The sequence below is a fragment of the Armigeres subalbatus genome, chromosome 3 (genome assembly GCF_024139115.2).
Source record: "Armigeres subalbatus isolate Guangzhou_Male chromosome 3, GZ_Asu_2, whole genome shotgun sequence".
Taxonomy (NCBI): domain Eukaryota; kingdom Metazoa; phylum Arthropoda; class Insecta; order Diptera; family Culicidae; genus Armigeres; species Armigeres subalbatus.
Genome location: NC_085141.1, coordinates 246,651,511 through 246,675,864, shown reverse-complemented (window position 1 = coordinate 246,675,864; position 24,354 = coordinate 246,651,511). Strand labels below are relative to the sequence as shown.

At 42.5% G+C, this 24,354-nt stretch overlaps 2 protein-coding genes across 2 annotated transcripts; one reads left to right on the top strand and one right to left on the bottom strand.

The window, feature by feature from the left end:
- The first annotated feature begins 9,164 nt into the window (after positions 1-9,164).
- LOC134223193 (enolase-binding protein-like) lies at positions 9,165-22,498 on the top strand. Its single transcript, XM_062702335.1, has 5 exons — positions 9,165-9,346; positions 9,402-9,674; positions 9,743-10,045; positions 21,736-21,900; positions 21,969-22,498. The coding sequence occupies exons 1-5, from the start codon at positions 9,230-9,232 to the stop codon at positions 22,323-22,325; spliced, it is 1,215 nt and encodes a 404-aa protein (XP_062558319.1). The 5' UTR covers positions 9,165-9,229; the 3' UTR covers positions 22,326-22,498.
- On the bottom strand, positions 22,378-24,201 carry LOC134223196 (protein crossbronx homolog). Its single transcript, XM_062702337.1, has 4 exons — positions 23,967-24,201; positions 23,826-23,890; positions 23,617-23,720; positions 22,378-22,992 (listed from the first exon to the last, which is right to left on the bottom strand). Exons 1-4 carry the CDS (start codon positions 24,032-24,034, stop codon positions 22,537-22,539), a joined length of 693 nt encoding a protein of 230 aa, XP_062558321.1. The 5' UTR covers positions 24,035-24,201; the 3' UTR covers positions 22,378-22,536.
- Between the last annotated feature and the right edge of the window lie 153 nt (positions 24,202-24,354).

Sequence of the window (24,354 nt, the reverse complement as noted above, 5' to 3'; positions counted from 1 at the left end):
ACCATGAAGTACGTAAACGACTTCGAATTGGCGGAGACTCCTCGCTCAACGGCACTCTGATATGCAGAGTAAGCTAAACGACCTTGCCGAGCGCTTCTCTTCATCAGATTTAATCATCAATGTCAGCAAAACCAAATGATGTAAATACGGTGACCCCTTCCAGTTTCACAGCAGCCGGGCAATCAGTGGAGAATGATGAAAGCTTTCAATATCTTGGTAGCCAAATGGCGTCAGACGGCGGTACCAAGATCGACATAGTCGCCCGGATCAAGAAAGCATGGGCTGTTATTGCGAGTTCAAGAAATATCTGGAAAAACAGGCAGATAAGTGAACGCACCAAAATACGAATTTTCAACTCTAACGATACCTGCGGTATATAATTCGAGCCTGGTGGCCTCACAACTGGATCTCAAACAAAGAGCTCCATCGTCGTTGTCACCAGCGGCAGACAGCAACATAAATTTGGAATCGGTAGTGGAGCTGAGTCGGCCACACCTAACGTAGGGGCGAAAACGAAATCTGTAAACAAGCATTAGACTGAAACCCAGCGTGACCCAAAGGCTCATGGCGGTGAAGCCTCAATAAAGAAATAAAGAAGTCGACCGAAATCTAACCTGGTAACAGGTTGAAGCGATAGCTGGACATCGCCCAGGATGGAGATCTTTCAAGCCGGCCCTTTGCACCACCGGAGGTGTACAGGATCCATAAGTAAGTAAGTAAGATTACCGGCAGTCTACGGTTTTATTGATATAGTGGATAGACTTCTTGTCCCAAGTGGGTACCAACGTTCATTATGAAATTTTGCAATCTCTGTTAGATTAGCAAATGCACTTGAAGATTCAATTAGTTATTGCCTTTAGCTAGGAAATAGTGAGTACCTAAGTGTAATGTAAACAGAGGAAAAATTGATATGAATTAGACACATATCCCGTATTGGATTGGATCACGTGCCAACTTATTACAGTGAACGTTCGCTAAGTGTTTTTTTAGTTTACGCACTTTTTAGTTGGAGGTTCGCTAATTTTGAATTCGCTAAAAGCAGCTTAACATCAAAATGTGATGTCAAAACCGCGTTGACGTTTTCTTTCCTCATCTGGAGGGGTCGATAATTTTTGGCGCATAATTTTTTTTTTTGTTTAATGCAAAAAGCAAACAACATTGCGACTTGTCAAAACGTCCCAATTAGCGAACGGCATTCGCTAGTTGGGACGTGGTAGTGCCCCAATTAGCGATCAATCACTGTACTGCCTATGATCACATATCAGTCCCATCTTTGCTGGGTTTCCTATTCATATGGGACAAATATGCGATTGTGGGCAGTGTAGTATGCTATAAAAGGCGCAGCAGAGATGCAGTCTGAACACGAGAACGCGTGTTCAAAACGTTCTGAACACAGCACACTGTTCAAGAGCACTGACCTGACACAGCAACTTGTATCCTAGGAAAACAAATTCATGCGACGGCATGCTACACATTTTTCGTCTAGTAATGAAACACGTGGACATCAAACGGATAGAAATCAAGCATGTACGTATGTTTTTGCATGGTTTCTAGGGAATCTAGGGAACCTTCGTTACCATTGTCTCAATATGGGCACTTTTTAAGAAAACAAAAATTTTCTAAATTTTTTTTTTCTTGTTCGAATTGATTTTTTCAGTGTATTTTCATCCGAAATTAAACCAGTAATCATTTCAGGACATAAAACTTAATTTGTAATGGGATTTTGCTTATATTAGCAGCTGAACATAGTATTTAAAAAATCAAGTTTATATTTCTAAAAATATATTATATTTTACTCCTTTATTTGTTTGTTTAGTTGCGACCAGTTACGATCAAATATATATCATAATTGATTACATATTTTGATTTCATGTTGCTGTAGATTCCTGAAATGAAATGTGTACTTATTTTGTTATCAGAAACCATATCAAAATTAGTTTTCGATATGCTCTCATCGATAGCAGGAATAGTTATCGATTTGATGCCACAGAAATTTGTCTGCTAGAGTAAATGACCCAATAGTTGAGAAGCTAAACATTTTTTCTCACTATTTTAGCTCTTGAAACTGATACATATTTTGTTTCGTTTACCTTGTGGGTGTATCCAATAGCTATTGGACTTATTTTTCTTGCAGTCGGGAAACCAACGCATCAACATTCATAATTGTGCTCTAAAATTAAACTACCAATTGTTGGTACAGTGTTTTTTAATTTGTGTTCCTATAGAGTAGAGTGGGGCAAAAGTGCGGGGTAAGAGTACGTTTTCGATTTTTTGAAGTAATAAAAAAAGATAAACTAGCAGCACTGCATCAGTTTGACAGGTATTCTGGCCAACTATTATCATGTGTAATTGTAAACGATTTGAATAAACAACAAGGGAGATATGGAATTAGATAACTTTTTGGTTATTTTGCTAAAAATAATTGGACTTCCGCAACTAGTATTTCATTACCATATATACGTTCAATCAGGTGAACATTTTACCATTTCGATAACCTATTGTATAGAGTACTTTATGGTACAGAATACCAATCCGGTTGGTTTTCCAAGAAGTCAAAATCATTACTTGAATAATTTTTGGGACTGTGGGGTAAAAGTACGCAGGAACCGGTGGGGCAAGAGTACGCATATGAATCTTCAAGTTATGATGTCAAGCCCGTATCTCCGGTGAATATTCCCGATTAAAGTTGAATATTGAAGAAAGCTGAATTTGGATGTTTTATGATGCTAGGCTTTTTTAGATTTGACGTACGTTGCTCGGCGTTGGTGTTGGTGTTGGCTACGCTAAACATGAGCTCTTAGCATAGGCCTGGTTCTACTAAAACGAATTTCGATAATTTCAATATTGTTTCCCCTGGGTAACATTTAGGAAAAGTATGAGAATCATCGACACTGATTTGATATGCAGAAGCTTGCTTCATAAGGGCCACATGATCGATTGAAAACTAAGTGCGTACTCTTGCCCCACTCTACTCTACTACCGCAACTATTGGTGCAAAGACGGAAAATATTAAAGTGTTTTAATGATAATTACCTATTTTGGATGAATTCCGTGGCTGTTTCTTTTTGAATAGTGTGTTGATATGTCAAGCAAACGATAGATCAACCACAACCATCGGATCAATTGCCCTATACGTTTTGTTATTTTAACCATTAAAACGATCAAAAAGATATCAAATTAAGTATGTAATCATAATCGGCGATTTTACAACATCAAAACAAGTTATAGATTTGCTCTCAACCTTTGCTCGGGTAAAGCCTGTTAATAGTATGCTTTCTTTTTACCCGTTACGTTGGGATATGAATACTCGGAAGTAGTGCATTGCGGTGTGAATTCGGCCATATCGCCAGGCTCGGTACTACACTGAAGCTGGCAATATGGCGTCCCTAACCCCGAATCCCAGTGTGAGGCTCAAGAGGAGATGTATGACCTGAGGGGTGAAACAATTAGCCAGGTCGTTAACAGAGCCTATGGAGGTTCCACAGAGTGAGGGCTGCTACGACGGCAAGTGGGTGGCACTGGGTGGTACCCACATACCCCCAAGTTGTGCACATGTGGTGCAAGCGAAAGGGAGCTGGGGATATTACACGTAATAGCCCCACAGAGTGAGGGACCGAATGTATGGATGAGCACACAAGTAAGCAGTGTTGTCCTACACTCAGGGCAAACAATTCTGCTCTTTGATTTTACTCCATCTAAACGATTTTATAGTCTTAACTAAGTAAGTTTAACTAATAAAAGGACTTTTGAATTTTCTAAATGTCATGGCATACTGTCATAAAAATGCACTCCAGAGCCACAGGAGCGCGCGCACTGAAAATACACTGGAGTGTTTTCACTGGAGTAAGCCTCGCATGGTACGCAAGGTCGGTAGTGATAGAATGATGAGGCCTGGCAGGAGTGTCGGGGGTTGATGCCTCTGCGGCACCTAAAAAATTAGAGACATGTAAGGCAAGTGGATGCTGGGTCATTAGGCCGAAGGAAGAAGGAATAAGGCAGAAAGAAGAAGGAAGCAGAAGGAATAGGGAAGAAGAAAGCAGGAAGAATGAAAAAGAAAGAAGGAAAAAGGAAAAAGGATGAAGGAAGAAGAAAGAAGGAAGAATGAAGTAGGAAGAAGAAAGAAGAAAGAAGGAAGAATGAAGAAGGTAGAAGGAAGAAGGAATAATGAAAAAGAAAGAAGGAAGAAGGAAAAAGAAAGAAGGAAGAAGGAAAATGAAGAAGAAAGAACAGAAAAGGAAGTAGAAAGTAGGAAGAAGGAAGAAGGAAGCAGGAAGATGGAAGAAGGAAAAAGGAAGAAGGAAAAAAGAAGAAGGAAGAAGGAAGTAAAAAGAAGGGAGAAGGAAGAAAAAAGAAAGAAGGAATAAGGAATACAGAAGAAGGAATAAAGAAGAAGGGAGAAGGAAGAAGGGAGGAGGATGGAGGAAGAAGTAAAAAGGAAAAAGGAAGAATAAAGAAGAAGAAGGAATGAAGAAGGAAAAAAGAAGACGGAGGAAAGAAGTAGGAAGAATGTAGAAAGAAGAAATCCAACTTCAATCCAAATTCAATCCAAATATAATCCAAATCCAATTGTAACGAGCAGGTCGTTTCATGTTTATTGTTCAATATATGTTACTCGTAATATCCGTTATTTATTTAAATTAATTTAGTAATTTACCAAAACAGTTGAACCAGTCTAGAGCCCAAAATACAAATTCACTGCATTAGCGTGTATTTCCGTTCATGAGCGACACTCGCAAGAAGCGCAAAACAAAATTGACTGTGTGAGTTCCTACTGACGTTGTGAGCGGCCGTGGGAATTAATTGCCCATTCTTCTTCTTCTGATTGGCATTACATCCCCACACTGGGACAGAGCCGCTTAGTGTTCATTAATCACTTCCACAGTTATTAACTGCGAGGTTTCTAAGCCAAGTTACCATTTTTGCATTCGTATATCATGAGGCTAACACGATGATACTTTTATGCCCAGGGAAGTCGAGACAATTTCCAATCCGAAAATTGTCTAGACCGGCACCGGGAATCGAACCCAGCCACCCTCAGCATGGTCTTGCTTTGTACCCGCGCGTCTTACCGCACGGCTAAGGAGGGCCCCCAAAAAATTAAAATTGATCAAATCTGCCGGGTGGCTTGTAGCACATGCTATCGCCCGCGTGCATCGACCCGTTGGGAATCCTTTCAGGGTGCATTGACCTTTGGCGTTTTCTTTCCACCCAAGATTTTGGGGCCGAACAGCGAGATGGATGATTGAAGCTGTTCGTGAAAAGAGACGCAAACATGCGCGAATATGATTATTTAGAGCGCAAGAGTAATTTTCGGAATCATGAAATTAACTTCGTGATGTCCGGTGATGCAATTTGCAATTTGGCGGTTATTCTGAGGATTCCCAAGTTGATCAAGTTCACTTCGAACTGATCCGTGGAAGAGGCAGGAGTGGCCCAAAGTTCTCGCGCCGTGGTGTCGTTTCAAAGGTGACATGAAGAATAGTCAGTTAGTAGAGCTTAATTAATATCTATTTAAATTCCTTTCCCTAGTTAGTAGAACAAGTCATTGTGTGTGCGATTGCTAATAGGCGGTGTGTTATCGTGTGTGGCTTTGGTCCAGTAAAGGTAATTTGTGCTATTTTGTGCTTTTGTGAACGGTCTAAAATAACACGTTGGTCGTGTAACGAGTTATTTAAAGGTTTGTTGGCAAGCCGTCAGCCGTCCGTGGCACCACAATCGAACTCCCAGTGACCATTTCTGACCCCACGCTTCCGTTTTTCTACGCTCCCTAGGCAGGACGAATCAGCAAGCGCAATCGTATTTCCGTTCCCCTAGTGACGACTAGGAGAACCTCGGCGCACGTGTCGCGTCGCGCGCAAAGAAAGTAAGGTTCCGATGATCGAGTGAACCGACCGCCAACCAGCAGCAGAAAGGCAATCCGCCTACCCCCGGCGGCAACAGAGCTTCATCGCCGAACGAGAGAGCAGCAGCGAATTCACCGCCACCCCCTTTCCGTTCATCCGGCGGCGTCATCATCGTCACCGAAGAAGGTCTGTGAGTACCCACCACATATTATATTCATGCGCATGACTATTTAATTCACGCCGCAACATAGCTTCCGTTGCGTGGCGTGCACGGCTAAATTTATAAGACAGTGGGCACACGATAGATAGACAGGGACCATAGACTAACGAAAAATGAACTCCCCCAAGAAATTATGACGTTTGAGCGGGTCGCATAATGAACGCAAAATGAACTTTTGTTCGAGAAGACGACCCGCTCAAATGTCAAAATCCATCGGGTGAGTGAATTCGATGAACCCCTGCATAAGTCTATAGAGCATGGGAAAGGTTGAGAGAAAATAGGAAGAGAAGAGTGAAGAGAGAAATGAACACTAGTGTAGGATAAATGGTATGAATAAAGCTTATATTTGTCTGGATAAAAGCACGTTTTTTCCACGCGTAATGTAGAAACATTTCAGCTGTACCGTATAAATGTTAAGGAAGCGGACAGATAGATCCAAGATTTTTTTATATACAGGTTATCCGACTTCGTCAGTAGATGGGAATAACCAGCGCGGGGGGGAAACATACATTTTCAGTGCAAAGCGTAAACAAACGAGCATAAATTCCATACAAAAATCCAAGATGGCTGAGTTGGGGATATTTACAAGTCGGATAACCTGTACATAAAAAAATCTTGGATAGATCCATGCAACAAATGTTGGTCTCAATTAAGTGAAATGAGTTGAGTGTTTTTCATGTCACGCGTGTAAAATAATAAATGAGGGAAATTCTTCAAAGTTATATGTTGTTTAAAATTGGACCATTCTCACCCCTCACAGGGGGTGACATTGGGCCAAGTACAATAAAGTTCAGCGGTGACGATGCAACGATTCAATCGTTCTTTAAAAATAATTGCCTACATTACGGCTCATACCAACTATGTATGGCAAATCAACCAAAGGCTTGGCCCAATATCACCCCTTTTCAGCGTGCATTGCTCGTTGCTACGAAAAACCAGAACCGCTATAGAAATATTCATAAAATTCGATAAAACAACAACAGAGTATCGTAACATGATAACCAGGTATCCATCGATCTGAAAACTAGTTATGTGATAGATTTGTGGGACATTACTGACACGGTTTAATACGGGTTCATTCTATCAATAGTTTTACATTCAAATTCCAAGCATTATGGTATGAGCACAATTAGTTCTTGGAATTTGTTTTGTGATTTCCTAGACGTGAATTTTACTATAATTTCGATCAGTTTTTGAGTTTTTGATTTGATTTGTCAGTCATGAAAGGATGTTGTGTTCTGCTTTATATGAAAATTAAAATTTCTAAATTATTTTCATAAATATATGCAAAGAATAGTAACTAGTCGATAAATTAATCATATTCCTTCAATTCGTCGAGTTGAAAGTGGTAATAAACACAAAAATAGAGCAGATATTGCACACTTTCATGCCCTGTCACGGAACAAATGTTTTTGAGATTTTCGTAGCATGCCATGCATCCTTCGCGTTTCTATAAATATTGACATTGCGTGACATCTCTAATTGAAAATGAGAAATTGCAGTACTGATCTAGAGCGAACAAAGAATATTTTTTCATTCCCATAGTCGAATGAGTGAGAATGGGCCGAAAGTCGGTGGTCCGATAACAAAATCGTTCAAAAACGTCTCTTATAATTTAGTTTTCTTATCCACAAATACATTCAATCTATTCAGCAAGCATTCCAAGTAGTTGAAACAGTGACCCATCCTCACCTCCATTTGACCCATTGTCACCCACAACGACGGAATTTCCCTCCACCGGTCAGCGTGGAGGGATAATGCGTACCATTGGTACTTTGCGTATCTGGAGGAATAAAATAGACCCCATCTCGCGGTCCTTAGCTTTTTACCCAGCAACTCGTATTCCCACCTCCCCGTGGAGCCGGCCGAGATACGAGCAACTTTTGGGGAAGATCGGGTAACCAACTCCGGTGGGAACTATGGTCGTATGCTGACACACGACCATTTCGGCCGAACGATATTTTTCGGCCAAATGACACAACAACTAGCCGTATGTACATTTCCGCTAAATGATATTTTTGGCCAAATGACTCCTTCTGTCAAACGACCGTTTCGGCCAAACGGCATTTTCGATCAAGTGATCTATGCAGCCAGACGCCTTTTTTTGGCCAAATGACTTTCGGCAAGATGGGTTTGCGCTTAATGGTTTGTTTGGCCAAATGATATATTCGCCAATTGACTGTTGACCAGAAGGCTTTTTTCATCCATCTCAACGATAAATTCTTTGGATTTTAAATAGAAATCCATGGGATTTTTCGAAAAAATCTGCTGATATTCCACAGAAAATTCTTTAGAGTTTGTTCGAAATGTGCACGAATAACATTGAAGCCTGTCCACGTTAAACTACGGACACCTATCTTCCAATTTGTGATTTTGGAAAATTTCTACAATCCACTGAGACGATCAAGTACCATGACAGCTGATTCTTCCTGTTTTTTGTGCTACCTAGCATGCTTTTTTTTATCCAAATTGACTCAATGGCGACACATAATTTGGACATTATCTAAGTGTCCGAAATGATGCACACCTTTAATTCACGGCAACTAGTAGCTTAGGCTCATCTTGAAAGATCTGTAGTCTATCAAGTAAGTATACAGTTTCCATGATCATTGGGTTAAAGTTTGATTTTACAAACTAACGAGTAAAGCTTGGGGATGCTTAGGTTAAAATATAATGCCCTTAAACATAAAAGCAAATATTATTTAAAATAGTTATAAATAAGCGTATTGTATCAGACAAAATCTATTCCACATCCATTCAAGATTGTCTCTTATCAGATGTCAAAAACAAAATATTAAGCCAACCCCCCATAAGATTAGTCGCGTGAATTCGGAAACCAGCAGTTACTGCGCCATGGCATAGATAACGAGCAGGCGCGATACGAGTACACACACGTACCTACTATAGTTGGCGTTAAGTGCGTCCACGATTTCAATCATGATTGCGGATCTTTTCACAAAACCGCATTACACGTTGGTCGGGGACGTCGTGGGGTGTGCGGAAACAGTAAAGTATGATGATTCGCCATAGTGATATCTGCTGCTTATCAGTTCCTAATATCAGAAGAGCCGGATCGATTCGCAAGTCGCGAAGGCTCAATTTACACCTCAGCTCAGTATTTCAACGCGAGTAGTGCCTGCCGGGCGGTTTCGATTAGTGACCAATCATGGGATTCAGGACTGGAGCAGGTCCTTTAGCGTCAATAGGGTTATGTGTACTGTTGGCATGTAGTTTAGGGCATGCTAATGTGTACGATGGCTCACAACAAGAAGTAGACGTCAAGGTTCGTTGGATGATGAGTTTAGAAGATATCGAAAACTAAATCATTTTTACTACAGAGCTTCCTGTCGGAAATTTGTGATACCAGTTCGCCGCTATTGACCTCCACAGTTAAGTCATTCGATGTAGATCACATCGATCGTAACTTGGAGCATGTTTGCAAGGAAGGCGCTCATGGTCTCTTACTGTGGATTAAGTCGACGAAAATCGGAGATATACCGGAAGTAGACAGTAATTTGAAGTATATTGGTAGAGCCTCTTCTGAAGATGGAACTAAAATATATTGTACATATGACGCATCAACACAAGTTTGCTCAAATGACGAAGAAACGGTAGGTTTATATCAAGATATACCTTTCGCAACAGCTCTTACATCATTATTTTTATTCATGAAACCCAGTACGAATCTGCGATGGTTCTAGGCGAAAAGTACCCCGAGAGGTATGAACTGAAGGACATAATCTATAAGAAATGGACAAATACAACTCGCCTGGGATCGCCCGTACTGTCGTATGTTACGTTGCGAAACCGAGACGCGGCAAATAAGTACATCGATGAAGATATCTCATACGTATCGGACACGCGACTGGATCTAATCCTGCCAACGACGGTCATATCTGGCCTTCCCCTGTCCGTATACCGAGGCAAAGTGGAAACGTATAAAACTATTTCTGGTGAGACATACTATGGCAGAACATTCAAGGTGAGTGTTATTTAACTTTAAGGTAAAGATCTACCGTGTACATTTGTTTACGTGTAGTAATTTTCGTTTGGTGTACGTGTTACTTAATGCATGGTGCGAATAAGCATGCATCAAGTTTCGATTGGATGCTCGAGAGCCAACTATTGTAAAGGAACTCTGAAAAACCAAGTGTTTAATCATTTTGATATCGAAGCTGCAATGTCAGATTAAGAGTTTTGTTAATCACAATTTTGAAATTGCTTTCGATTCTCACCTGCCAAACAACGTCACTGATCGGAATTTAAACACTAGATAAAGCCAAAGGCAAGGCTACTGCAAGTTGGTTGATATACTTGACGCTGCTGATAACGAGTATTTGTACTGCAGGCGAACCGATTCCACAATGTGTCGCATCACTATAAATGGAATATAACCGGTTTCATACGCCCAGATAAGGAACCCTCTAAGTCGGTGAGAACCGATTAGTAGGTTTCTAATTTGAACAGAGAAAGAACGATTTAGATAAACCACTCGACATGAACATTAAGTACAATGATTGTAAACTCGATGTGCATATACGCTGCACAGCATGTGAAAGATTTAATTCTAAAAATGTATTAGAGGTGCCTACTTTCCTTCTGTGTGGCTTGAACCAACGACCCACGGCTAGTGCTGCCTCCAACTATGCTACGAAGGGCCTCGGTAGGCCTTCGCAACTTAGCTGGCACTGATTTCAGATAATAATAAATACTCACCAAAATACTGACTTTAACGTCGGTACGATTGAGTGAAACGGAATGAATTATGGCAAATTATGCTAGAACATGGTTTTCCGGCGAAACTGATACGGCTGATTTGTGTAACATTGGACGGATCGAAATCAAGCGTAAGGGTTGCGGATGAAATATCGACATCATTTGTTACCTTAGATGAATGGAAGCAGGGTGATACACTCTCGAATCTACTGTTCAATATAGCGCTCGAGGGAGCGATTAGGAGAGCTGGTGTGCAAAGAAGCGGTACCATTATCACAAGATCGCATATGTCCCTGGGTTTTGCGGACGATATCGATATTATCGGAATTAATCACCGTGCCGTGGAAGAGGCTTTTGTACCTTTTAAGAGGGAGAAACGAAGTACATGGTCGCTGGCAATCAACGTGGGTTCATTAGTGGTGGTGGTAGTGAAACGGTGCTGAATGATGAAAGATTTGAAGTGGTGGAAGAATTTGTGTATCTTGTAACATCAGTGACATTAACATTAGTGATAAGCAAATAGGGCTTATTACGGACTTCGTAACCAGCTTAAGTCCCGTAGTCTGCAAACGATGTCAAAATTCGCGCTGTCCACTACTCTGATTCTTCCGGTGGCTTTATAAGGCCGTGAAACATGGACGTTAAAGGAGGCTGATCGGAGAGCTTTCGAAGTGTTTGAGCGTAAGGTGCTGCGGGCAATACTCGGCGGTAAACAGGAGAACGGTATCTGGTGGCGTCGCATGAATCACGAGTTGTAGCAGGTGTATAAAGGGCTGGATATTGTTAAGCTTAAGTATGTTAAGTATGCCGGAAAAAACATCAAGCGAAGATAAAATTTAGTAGAGAACCCGGAAGAGGCCGTAGGCTTCGTGAAAGGCCGCGTGCACGATAGCTTTTTAAAGTTGAAGAGGACCTGAGGGCGATCAACGTTCAGGGGACTGGAAGCGATTGGTCCAGGATCGAGTCCAGTGGAGAAGGAAACCATTCGGCGTAGGTTCATCGAAGAGATATAGCCCATCAAGTATCAAGTAAGTAACTTCGACGTTGTTCCGGTGCAGGAGATTTGCTGGACAGGACAGAAAGGGTGACAAAGCGGGCATCGAGCGGCTACCTTTCTAGCAAAGATGTGAAACCAACAACGAGCTGGGAACAAGCTTCATAGTGCTGGACAAGATGCGCCAATGTAGTTAGGAGGTAGCCAATTAGCGCAATGATGTGCAAGCTGAGGATAAAAGGCCGTTTGTTCAACTACATCATTCTCAACGTGAATTTCCTACATGAAGGCCGACCCGACAACGAGAAAGGTGCGTTCTATGCAAAGCTGAAGCAGACATACGATGGGTGCCCACTGCGGAATGTCAAAATTATCATCGCCGACATAAACGCTCAGGTAGGAATGGAGCAAATGTACACACCGGTGATTGCGGACGTCCAGCGATGCATAAACCCGCCTCCCGCGAAATGATAGTCACTGTTTTCCCCCGCCACATGACCACATGGAGATCACCTAACCAAGAAACAGAAAACCAAATCGACCGCGTTCTAACGACGTCGATAAATTATTATCCGACATCACGATATTGAATCCGACCACTACCTCGTTGCAGTATCCCTGCGCTCAAAACTCTCGACGGTGCACAACACGCGAACGCCGGGCTTATTTATTATTGGGTGGCTACAAGACGGTAGACTAGCCGAAGAAAACACGAAAGTTCTAAGAGAAGTTGAACCGCTTACGTAAGGGCCACGTGTCACAGCCTGACATGTGCAGGGACATAAACGGGAACCTTCTCACGAACGAGTGTGAGGTGATTCGAGAAGGACGATCAACAACGGACCAGGTGTTTACTCTCAAGAATTCTGGGAATTCAACTTGCGGACGTTTGTAGATTTCAAGACTCAGTGAAACGGAACGAACTGTGGCATATCATGGTTTATTAGGCTGATTCGTGCGACGCTGTATGGATCCAAATCAGAATTCAACGTCAGAATATTTGGCGAAACATCCGATTCGTTCGTGACGTTAGACGGATTGAAGAAGGGCAATGCGCTCTCTAATCTGGTGTGCAAAGAAACAGAAGTTTTACATACTTCTTGGTTTTGCGGATGACATCGACATGGAACATATGATAATGACGTTAGCTGCGGGGTTTAAAGACGTGTTGCGGCTGCAAGTAGAACTTTCTACGATTTGCGTAGCCAGCTAAAGTCTCGCAACTTCTTCTTCTTCTTTTCATTGGCATTACATCCCCAGATTACAGTATAATGGACATGTAGTACGTATGCCGGAAGAGAAACCAGCAAAAGTCATGTTTAGCAGAGAACCTGGAAGAGGAGGACGTCGGCCCCGGGGTAGACTCCGCAAACGCTGACTGTGTGCAATTGAGAAAGGAGGTGCGCGTGCGGCCGGCGTGCAGGGAGACTGGCAACTGGCGGCCCGAGCACGAGCGACCTGGAACAGGACATTACATTCGGTTTTGCTCCGGACAACACGAAGTGTACGACCATCATAGGTATAGGTAGGCAGCAGCACAACGAAGAGCACATGAATGGCGATGTGGCAGACAACGCTAGCGGCGCCTCGCACGCAAGATATACGTCTTCTAGCTCCGGATCTTCAGAAAATCTAGGAGGAGGTTGGCCGGCTGAAAAAAAAAACAACAAAGCCCCTGGAGTTGACCAACTACCAGCAGAGCTAGTAAAATACGGTGTGAGGCACTGGCTAGAGCGCTGTATTGGGTAATTACCCATATTTGGGGGGAGGAGGCTTCGCCGAAGGAGTGGACGGAAGGTGTCGTGTGTACCATCTGTGCTTGACGACGAGAATGATGTTTATGTGTTCACCGATGGGAGAATCAACTCACTCCAACTTTTCGGTGACAACTTCGTCGTTTATAGAGTGGATTGCAGTATAGCTGATGTGTGCGTGGTGGCGGTGTTCTAGTTGATGTTACCAATGAGCTTGTTTCTTGCCAGATCGCCGTCGGACAATTCAATTCAATTGAGACTGTTTGGGCCAAAATAAGTCTCTCTAGACGCAGCGTTGTTATCGGTGCCTCGTACATTCCTCCAAACCGACGACATGATTGCAGTGTAATACAACTTCTCCTTGATGCTACAGAATTTTCTCCGCTTTGGCCTTATCATCGGATGTGGTTCTTCTGCTTGGAGACTTCAATCAACCAGGACTTGTCTGGTCTCTCTCCGACCCCGCCATGGATATATGTTTCCTGATCCGCTTTTGTCTGCAACTACACTAGTCGCCGACTAGTCGATGGAATTATTTTTCTTGGACTCAGCCAAATCAACAGGATTTCCAACTTTCAATCAAACATGCTCGACTTGGTGTTTATAAATGATTATTCACTGCATGAATGCACTGTCCTTGATGCTCCGGACGCTGTTGTGCACCTTGACAACTATCATTCTGCGTTGGATATATCTATTGACAACGGATTTAATCTACGTTTCGATGGACCTATGAGTGACGACCGACTCAATTTTTGCAAAACCGATTTTCAACAGCTCTTGACTGGAATGTTTTAAACCGCCTGGACATCGAATCAGCTGCAGACTGCTTCAACTGTCTGCTACGTGACTGCGTCTCGGCCACTGTACCGAAGCGAAAGCCTCCGAGGAAACCACCGTGGACTACTGCTCTATTACGCAACATGAAAAGAGTGCGCGCTAGAGCTCTTCGCGCTTATACCTATCGACGCGTTGGATATACCTTCACTAAACGGAATCTCAACATTGCCAACAATGATTATCGGCGGTATAATAAACTTCGTTACAAACATTTTGTTCATCTCACGCAACAAAAACCTCCGACGACACCCTAAGAAGTTTTGGTCTTTCGTGAATTCTAAAAAGAGCGGTGTTCCAAGCGGAGATTTTTGCTATAATGAAATGTGCTAATATCTGTGTAGAAAGGAAATATAGATATGCAAGTATTTGTATTTTCACAGATAGTCAAGCGGCACTTAAAGCGTTGAGTAGCTTTAAATGTACGTCAAAACTTGTCTGGGACTGCATTCTTTCATTGCGAAAGGTGTGCCAAGAGAACTCCGTAAATCTGTACTGGGTTCCAGGGCACTGTGGCATTGGAGGTAATGAAAAGGCAGACGAGCTTGCGAAACGACGTTCAAATACACTGTTTATTGGCCCAGAACCTTTCTGCGGTATATCATACTGTACCATAAAAATGGAATTAAAATCTTGGGAAGCACAAAGGTTGATGACCAATTGGTTGGTTGCCGAAAAGTGTGCTCAATCAAAGAGATTTATAATTCCCGATGTTAAAGTAACCGAAAAGCTCTTAGAGCTCAGCAAGAGAGCTCTTTGCACCGTCACTGGCCTAATAACCGGACACTGCCCGAGCAGATATCACTTGAAAAATATTGGCCAGATTCAGAATGATATCTGTCGTTTCCGTAACATGGAACGTGAAACCTCGGAACATTATTAACTCAATTATACCGGACTGGGAAAATACGCGTCTTAGGTTGTTTACTTGACAAATGGTGATCAACCTAGAAGATGCGAATAGTTAATAGTAATCAGGGGTATACCACAAAAGTTCAACTCAATGGACGCAGTGGTTCTACGCCCCAACAAAAAAAAGAGGGAAACTGGACGGCCATCAAGTGGTTTTCTCGGTAACGACATTGCGCTGAATACTGAGGAGCCTGAATACTGCAGCCTTTTCGCTAAACACTTCTCAAGTGTATTCTCGAGCTGTTCGCATGGAGAACACGTGTAAAAAATTCCAAATAAATGCCGTTTACACCGATCTCAAATCTTCCTTCGACAAAGTTAATCATGACTTGCTGCTTGCAAAACTAGAAAAAATGGGCCGTTCTTTTGCTTTATGCACCTGGCTCAGATCATATCTGGTTGGAAGCCAAATGTCGGTCAGTATTGGAAACAATTCGTCCGACTGTTTCTCGAACCTTTCTGTAGTTACACAAGGTAGCACCTTTGGACCATTGCTATTCTCGCATTTTATAAACGATGTAACCCGTATTCTCCGACGTGGAGGTATGCTATTGTTGTTTGCTGATGACCTTAAATTGTATGTAGTTGTCCGAGACCTCACTGACTGCTATGAGCTACAGAACCTTCTCGAAATCTTCCAGGTAACCAATAAGCATTAAAGTAAGCACTATAGTAGCATTATACTGGCATTGCATATGCTCCATGCTGTAAATAAGCATTTCGAAAACCTGGCTGTTCTAAATAAGCATTCTCAAAGCATTTTGAATGCACAATAATAGCATTTTGAATGCACAATGTTGTTTTTCGTTTAGTGCAATGGAACAGCTACATTAGTGCCACTTTAAGGCCTGTAGTGTTCATACGTTTCCACGTTTTCTAATACGGAACCATATAGCAGCAGGGACTATTTGTCCAGTGAACTTACTTTTGAGAATAGAAATCGGTACGTGCAGAATGTTTTTTTTTTCATTCCGACCATTGACAGAAGTACTTGTCGTTAACCTAACCCTATCACTAATTACATAGTTTAGCTACATTTGATTATTCCATTGCACTATTTTCGATGGATGCATTGAAGCAGCACTACTGTAGCTGTTTCATTGCAACTGGGTATGACGTTTGTGACGGTTGCATTCTGTGATGAGATTAAGTTTCAAAGTTCCTGAAAGGGGGTTTTGTTTATGTTGGGCAAAATTATTCCCACTACCATCTCTCTCTTATGGGCCAGCTGGTAAGGGCGATGACAACTACAGCGTTGGGTGGCAAGAGCGCGAGTTCGAATCCCGCTCGAAGAAAGTAAAAAAATATGTTCCATTTCAAATATGAAAATACAATAACGATATAATATGAAAAAAAAACTATGTAAAAAAAGAATTAGAAAAAAATGCCAATAAAAAAATTTTTTTTTCTTGTTTTTAAAATTAAGCATTTATTCAGCATTTCGGATGCTGAATAAATGCTACTCAGCAAAATTTCTACTTTATCGATAAAGTAGGATTAAGCATTTAAGCAGCCATATATTGGGCCAAAACCTTCAATAAAATAGCATTAAAGGCGACTATAGGGCTTATTGGAATTTAATGTTTTGCAGTAAAGGCGCATATAATGCCACTTAAATGCTTTATATAATGCTTACTGGTTACCTGGGTGGTGTACTCGGAATATTATGGTTCTAAGCATTCCTAAGTTCTGTGTCATAAGTTTCCGACGAACGACTAATTTCATCCAGTTTGACTACAGTATTGCTGGTTCTCAACTTCAACGGGTTGATCATGTTAAAGACCTAGGAGTTGTTTTGGATGAAAAGCTTACCTACAGCCGCTAGTTCTCAAATACCATCGATAGAGCCAACCGCCAACATGGGTTCATATTTAAAATCTCCAATGAGTTCCAAGATCCGCTGTTTCAAAGCACTGTACTGCGCATTGATATTATGTCACGTAACTTTGAGAAGATATAGGAAGCCTTCATCAGACTGAAAAGGGAAACTAAACGGAGTGGACTAGTCATCATCAAAGACAAAGTACATGATAGGACAGAGGTTCCCAAACATTTTTGATATGCGATTCACGTAGTAAAATCCCATATTTGCTTGCGACCCACCCGGTATCAAATGTCATTGTTTTAAGAAAGTAGATAAAAATGATTTTGCGTTGGATTGCTGAAATTATGGTAATAAATTGTTTTACACCCCTTCATTGTACATATTTGGCAAAATCTCAGCAATTTTTTATTCTATTGGAAAGGATTTAAATTGGATTTGAGGTGGGTTTCTATTGAATATGGATTGAATTTGGATTTGATTAACATTGGATTTGGGTTGGATTTGGATTCAATTTGGATTTGGCTTCATTTGGATTTAGATCAGATTAGAATTGGCCTTTTTTTGATTTTTGTTTTAAATTTTAAATACTTAGAGGCGTAAAAAAATATGGGTTCTTTGGGGAAGTTGACCTTAAATAAAATAACGAATCGATTGAGCGAACGAAAATTTAACGGGAAAAGTAAATATAATTTAGACTGGATTTGGATTGGATTAAAGTTGGATATGGATTGGATTTACATTCGATTCAAATTTGTATTGAATTTTAATTTGATTTGGATTTGAATTGGTTTTGGATTGGATTGGATTTGGATTGCATTTGGATTGAATATAAATTAGATTTAGATTGGATTTGGATTGTATTGAGATTGGATTTGGGTTGAATTTGGATTGGATTTGTTCGGATTCTAGTTGGATCAGATTTGGATTGGATTTTTAGCGGAGCGACTGAAGTAAATTGTAGTCGTTAAAGGATCCATTACTTGCACTCACTCCCTATAAGCTTCCACATTGGGAAAATTGTTCCAAAACTTAAACAATCGAGCACTCGTTAGCGAGCAACCTTGTTTGCAATTCTAAATGAAAACATCGCGCTCGAGTTTCCCTCATTTGTCGAAAATTCAATTCGCTCGTAAAAGCGTTTTGAACAAATCTGTCAGAAATTCTTGATTCATGCAAAACAAACCACTGTTCTTTGCGAAGAACGTCAATTCACTATTTTTGAGAATACAAAATATTCCGTAATGATTCAACGGATCAGAGTGTGTCTGGGCGCTATGAAACCAACTCCACGATGCCGAGGAGCATGTTCTGACTCCCCCCGGCGTCGAGGGTGGTCCACCAGCTGCGGTGAAGGAAACTTCCGCAGTGATGGTGCCCAGACTACCGGCTGCTATCGCAGGGGACGCTTTCGCGCATTGCGCCTAAATCGTCTTCGGGTTGCAGAGGTGGTCCGACAGTTTCGGTGCTGGATGACGTCCGCACTGGCGCTGCCCTACATACCCGAAGCGCTTTCCTTTTCTTTTTTAGCAAGGTTCGCTGTTCGAGTGCCAAGGTCGATCCGACGATTCCGGTTGGCAGAAGACTTCCGGTTCGCCAGCGCCTCGACGTTCGTTCGCCGGCGCCCAACAATACTCACTGGACTCACACTGGATTTTTCCCCGAGACTACGCTTATTCGCTGGTCACTTCTCCATTTACGCTGCAGCTCTGACAGTATTTGGGTCACGACTCTGCTGACCACATTCCACGTGCCTTCTTCGTGACACATTCACTCTGCGATGTTGTCCGCCCGTAGGGCAGGCATTCCTCTACGTACTTCCGCAAACCTTGGACAATCGAATACCACGTGTACTGGAGTCTCTTCGACATTCTCGCACTCTGGACATAACAGTGAATTAGTATGTCCAAACCAATGTAAGTTCTTCCGGAAGCATTCGTGACTCGACAGAAACTGCGTCAGGTGAAAGTTCACTTCACCATGCTTTCTGTTCATCCACACCGACAGGTTTAGGATGAGCCGGTGGGTCCACCTCCCTTTCTCCGTACTGCCCCACTCTTGTTGCCATCTCGCCATCGATCGGATTCTCACCTCCTTCCTTACGTTTCTGGTGTCTCTTCGCCGATAACACTCGATGTCTTCCTTCATGAGTGATGCAGATGGGTAGCATCCCAGCAATAACGCATACTGCCTCTGACGATATCGTTCTATATGCGCTCGCGACTCGAATGGCCATCAGCCGGAACACACTTTTCAGCTTTTCCCGGTTCCGCTTGGTTTGCAGTGCATTGCCCCAAGCAGGAGCCCCATACCGCAGTATCGATGACGAGACACTAGCTAGCAGACGCCTCGTGCTGCTTCTTGGTCCGTCTACGTTTGGCATGATCCTCGCTATTGCGTTAATTGCCTTCGCCGACTTTTCACAGGCGTAGTCAACGATCACTCCCAAGTGCTTCAGTGATCGCTTCGTAGCAATCGCTATCCAGCGCTCGATCATGGCTATCGTCTCCATCACCAACACCTCCACTTCATCAAGAGTCTCGCCCATCACCGCTAGTGACACGTCGTTCGCAAAACACACGATTTTCACTTTCCTGGGTAGCTGTAAAGTCAACACTGCGTCGTACATCCCGTACCAAAGAGTTAGACCAAGTATGGAGCTCTGGGGTACACCTGCTGTAATGCGCATCGATTTATGTCCTTCGTTCGTATCGTACATCAGAACTCTACCCTGAAAATAACTTTTCAGGATATTGCACAGATAGTTGGGGACCTGCATTCTAGCTTAGGCTGGCTGGCTTAAGCAGCAACTCCAACTTCTGGATCTTCCACATTTGTGGAAAATTGCCTTCGTCCAGGCACTCATGAACATGTCCGGGTATACCAGGATCGCAGCTTTTAACGCTCGCTATTGGACACTTGTCGATCTACGGGGTTTGCTTCTCCTTCTTCGTCGTACGGCGTTGGCGGCCACATGGTCGGATCATGTTTCGGGAAAAGACCCTCCCCAATTGCCTTCACTTGTCCGGGCACATTGCAGCTGGCGTCGATGGGCCTTTGATCTTCGCCATCACGATCCGATACGCGTCCCCCCAGGGGTTGGCGTCTGCTTCTCGGCACAGCTCCTTCTAGCAGTCTGATTTGTTAAGTTGGATTGAAACGGGCTTCAATGCGATTCTAGCTTCCCGGAACACCGCCTTGCGTTCATCTCTCTCTGGTTCCGTCCTTGCTTTCTGTGCCCGCCTCCGAGCGTTGAAGCTAGCAGCGCGAAGCGTACTGAGTCTGTCGTTCAAACAAGTAAGCTGGACGCCAATTGCTTCTCGGATCTAGTTTTCGTGGCATTGTAGCGTCGCAGGCCCTTACCATTATTCTTGTTAGCTCGGCCGCATCAATGATCTCGGTACTGCTGTCCGGTGGAAGTGCCTCAACGAATAGGTCTTTGTTGAAGGCTTTCGATTTCTACCTCCGTTCATTGGAGTTCCTTCTTCATGTTGCAGCAGGGTTTCGTTGGCCGATACGGTAGCGAATCGCCTGGTGGGCGCTGTGAGTGTACTCCTCGTTAACTCTCCAGTCCATACTTGCCGTCAACGTATAGTTGCTGTGCGGTTTCACAATGATTCAGATTAATCTGAATTATCTTCACTACTGCTGGCCTGCGATCGCCCTCTTTTAGGCTGGGCATCTGTAGCCACCCGTCTGATGCTCATTTCCGACCTCTGAGGTGCAAAGCATACACTTCGGTCTTTGCGTGCAGTCTCTCGCAAGATGACCTGTTTCCCCACATTTCCAGCACATGTCAGATCTGTCTGGACCTTTATAAGCTCCTGCCCGGTCAGGGGGTAATATGCGGTGCATCGCGCCTCCTCTGCATGTAGTATGAGGCAAATGTAAAAAAACAATACCATAATTTTTTCGTTAGTCAGCAGTAGTGTAGGTTAACCAATATCCTACAAGATTCCAGTTCGAAAAATGTTACACTTGCCAAGCGGGGTGGCCCAGGGTGGCCCGCCTTTCCCAAGCGGCGATTCCCGGACCGGATAACATCTTAGGTATATATATATATAAGCCTATAGGCTTGAATTGTTCGTGGATGACAGGCTTACTCCCCCCATGTGCCCGATGTCCAAAGCCCAAACACTTGAAGCATGTCTCCGCAAATTTACTCACTTCTGGGGCGGCTTTCAATGGGCATTTCGACCATCCAACCATTACTAATTAGGAAATAATTGATAATTGGCGACTACGTTTGACTACAACCTGATGACCCAAATATCAGAACCTTGGGAAGAACTTTTGTCTGAGAACAGGCGATGGAACCTGAATTGATTAAATTACATATCGCACTATCAAAAACATGTATCTGTGAACCTATACGCTTCATCATTACCAATATGTATGAAATGTGTTTGACTTCAGACTGAAATATCTAACAGATCAACCACGAATTAAGCAAGGTGGTTAGCATCAGTTTATTCCCAATTAGATACAATGAGCATATGCGTATAAGAAAATCCGATCTACATCAATATAAGATTTTCAATCCAAAACGTCTTTTGAACTTGATAACAAAGATTTCACAAAGATATTTGATGATAACATAGACAATTACAATTTATCTCACCTCTTCAAATTCTCAGACAATCAACGCCGTCCGCTACATGGGCCCTGCAACGACCATCAACGTGACCATTGTCGGAACTGAGGAACGAGCCTACAGAGAATTTCGGGCAAAATTAGTCAGCGTCTACACCGACGAGGAAGGATTCGGATGGGCTCGTTCGCTATTAACAATCGATGGGGCGGTAAATTGAACAAATTTTAGTCCAAAATCCAACATCACCCTATTTGTGTAATCCTTTCTTTTCCTCAGTCGATCGAAACATCTCTAACGGAAACGCACGTTGAGTATGGTGCTGTGGCCAGCCTACACGAAGAATCTCAACTGCAGTCCGGAGCACCGACTCTGCCGCCGAGCATTCCCCACACGGACCACAAATACCCGGGCGAGTCGCTTCTTTCCAAGGCCGAATCCGGTATCCACATCCACATCCGGGAAACTGAACTGCATCCGGTTTATCCGGGCTTCAAGTCCTATGCCATCGGTGCTGGTATCCTGTTTTTCTCCGTCGTGGGTGTGGCCTTGCTCGATATCCTTCGCCGCGTTATCAGCGAGCGACGAGCCAAGCGATTGCGCATCGGAAAGTACAGCAATTACAGTGGAAAGTGAGAACAACCGTTGTGGGATTTCTTTCCGTTCTACCCGAATAGACGTCACGTACTCCGTTTTGATTGTTGTTTAAATTATTTAGTTTAATTTCACACGTACAACTAAAATATATTATTGCCATTCTTGTTCATCGTATTTTCATTATAAATTAATAAATAACTCTCCAAAAATGATATTTTGAACTTCAGCAGCACTGGATCACAGCCATTTGTCAACCCTGTTTGCTCAGCGGTTGGAAAACCCCTTCCTTGACCCATGATAGTCCGGAGGAGGGCGGCGTAGTGACCTCGTTCGCTTTGCCCTGTTTCATGGATTCCAACACCGAACCGTGGGTATCCCTGTCGAACCGATCGAACAGGATGTAGTTGCGATCTTGAACCGGTGCCGGATCGTACAGTCTCGCCTGGCTGAGCCGCACGCACTCTTCCACTTTTCCGAGGAATTCCGAACGGTTCTGACCGTACAGCTCGTGGGCCAAGTTGTTGGCACTCTGCTCGGCCAGGGACATGTACTCGTCGAAGTTGGCGAATATGTACTGAATGAATTTGAGCAGTTGCCAGACGTGGTTATCGCCCGATTTCCACTTTGGGAAGGCCTCGGTCAGTTCGAGGGTTCCATTGTACGGGTCGATCAACGGGTGGAATGTTTCGCTTTGGAAAACGACAGTCTAGAAGGGTGAGTTAGGTTTCGTGAGTCACTCGTAGATTATTCTTGTGCTACGTAAGCCCCATGTTTGAAATTCCAAAAGGAGAACGACGCTTTGGTGGATTTGTCAAAGATTGTTGGCTGATCAAAATTATGTTCTAGAATTAATTCGCGAAATGCTTCGATGTCAAAAAAAAAAAAGTAGACTCAGCCATATTTAATCATCGTTTCGAAGATCAGTGCACGGAGATTGACACGAGTCAGTGTGCGAAAACTTTTAAGCAGTGATTCTAGTTCTAGTTTTTCAATCGGGAAAAAATAACATCACCCAGCTTCAATCAAGCGATCACCACAAAGTGGTGCTGATTCAAATACCTACAACTTCAATAAACAAGCGTGTGAAAAAAATGCATCGTTTAAGGTAATTTTCTCGCCTTTTAACATTACATATGTACTAATTATAATAATATTTGGGATGGTGATTTTTTTAATGAAACCTATTTGTACGAATTATTACCTTATTTGAATTTGCTAACATAAAATAAGTATGTGAGTCAAGTTTGAATCAAAAGGGCATTCAAATGTTATATAAGTTATTGAGTATTTTTGCCTTTGCCCAACCGATACAAATTATGATTGTACTTACCGGAACACTGGCGTCATTTGGAAACTTTTCCGATAAGGAGATCGTGAAACGAAAGACACCATCCTTGTAAGGACCACTGCGAACAAATATTACCCCAAACCAAACTGGAAATAAAGATGAAAAAATGTTCAGTTAAAATATTATAAGACAATAAGTTCAATGTATCCCTATTTTACGGTAATAATTAAATCGAGAAAAAAGGCACCTACCGAAGCTGTTTTCAAAAGACGGTATTACGTAGAGTCCACCCAAATCTTCGTTCTGCAATCTTTTGCTGAAATAAATCACATTATTCAGAAATATGTGCGTATATTTAAAGCCGTTAACTGTAAGTGTTTAATGCTACTAACTATTCACTCAAAATTTTGTACTCCTGCAGGACCGTTCCCAGCAACTTGTCGTACGAATCCAGCGTCATCTTCCAAATCGAAAGCCGATTGACCCAGCACAAATCCAATTACAACAATACAAATGCACTGAATCTATTAATCTATTGCATAAGCTCTAATTGTTAATCATTTTTACACTTTTGCACAATAATTTAGCTAAAATTATTGCATTTAGTAAAGCACAGCAATTTTAAACTTCAAATGTAAATAAAAACAAGCCAATTTTGACAGCTAACTGATGAACGTTTTCAAAAAGAGTTCATTCATGATTACACCGTCGTCGCTGGCACTACCAACCTTACGGCAAAAATTGCACACGAACTGTCACTGTCAAAACACGACGAGCGAG

Coding starts and splice junctions, on each gene's coding strand:
- LOC134223196 (XM_062702337.1), bottom strand. CDS start 24,034: ATGACGCTGGATTCGTACGACAAGTTGCTGGGAACGGTCCTGCAGGAG. Junction 23,891..23,966: donor TACAAAATTTTGAGTGAATA/GTTAGTAGCATT, acceptor GATTTATTTCAG/CAAAAGATTGCAGAACGAAG. Junction 23,721..23,825: donor GTCTTTTGAAAACAGCTTCG/GTAGGTGCCTTT, acceptor CTTTATTTCCAG/TTTGGTTTGGGGTAATATTT.
- LOC134223193 (XM_062702335.1), top strand. CDS start 9,230: ATGGGATTCAGGACTGGAGCAGGTCCTTTAGCGTCAATAGGGTTATGT. Junction 10,046..21,735: donor ACTATGGCAGAACATTCAAG/GTGAGTGTTATT, acceptor TCAAATTCTCAG/ACAATCAACGCCGTCCGCTA. Junction 21,901..21,968: donor TATTAACAATCGATGGGGCG/GTAAATTGAACA, acceptor TCTTTTCCTCAG/TCGATCGAAACATCTCTAAC.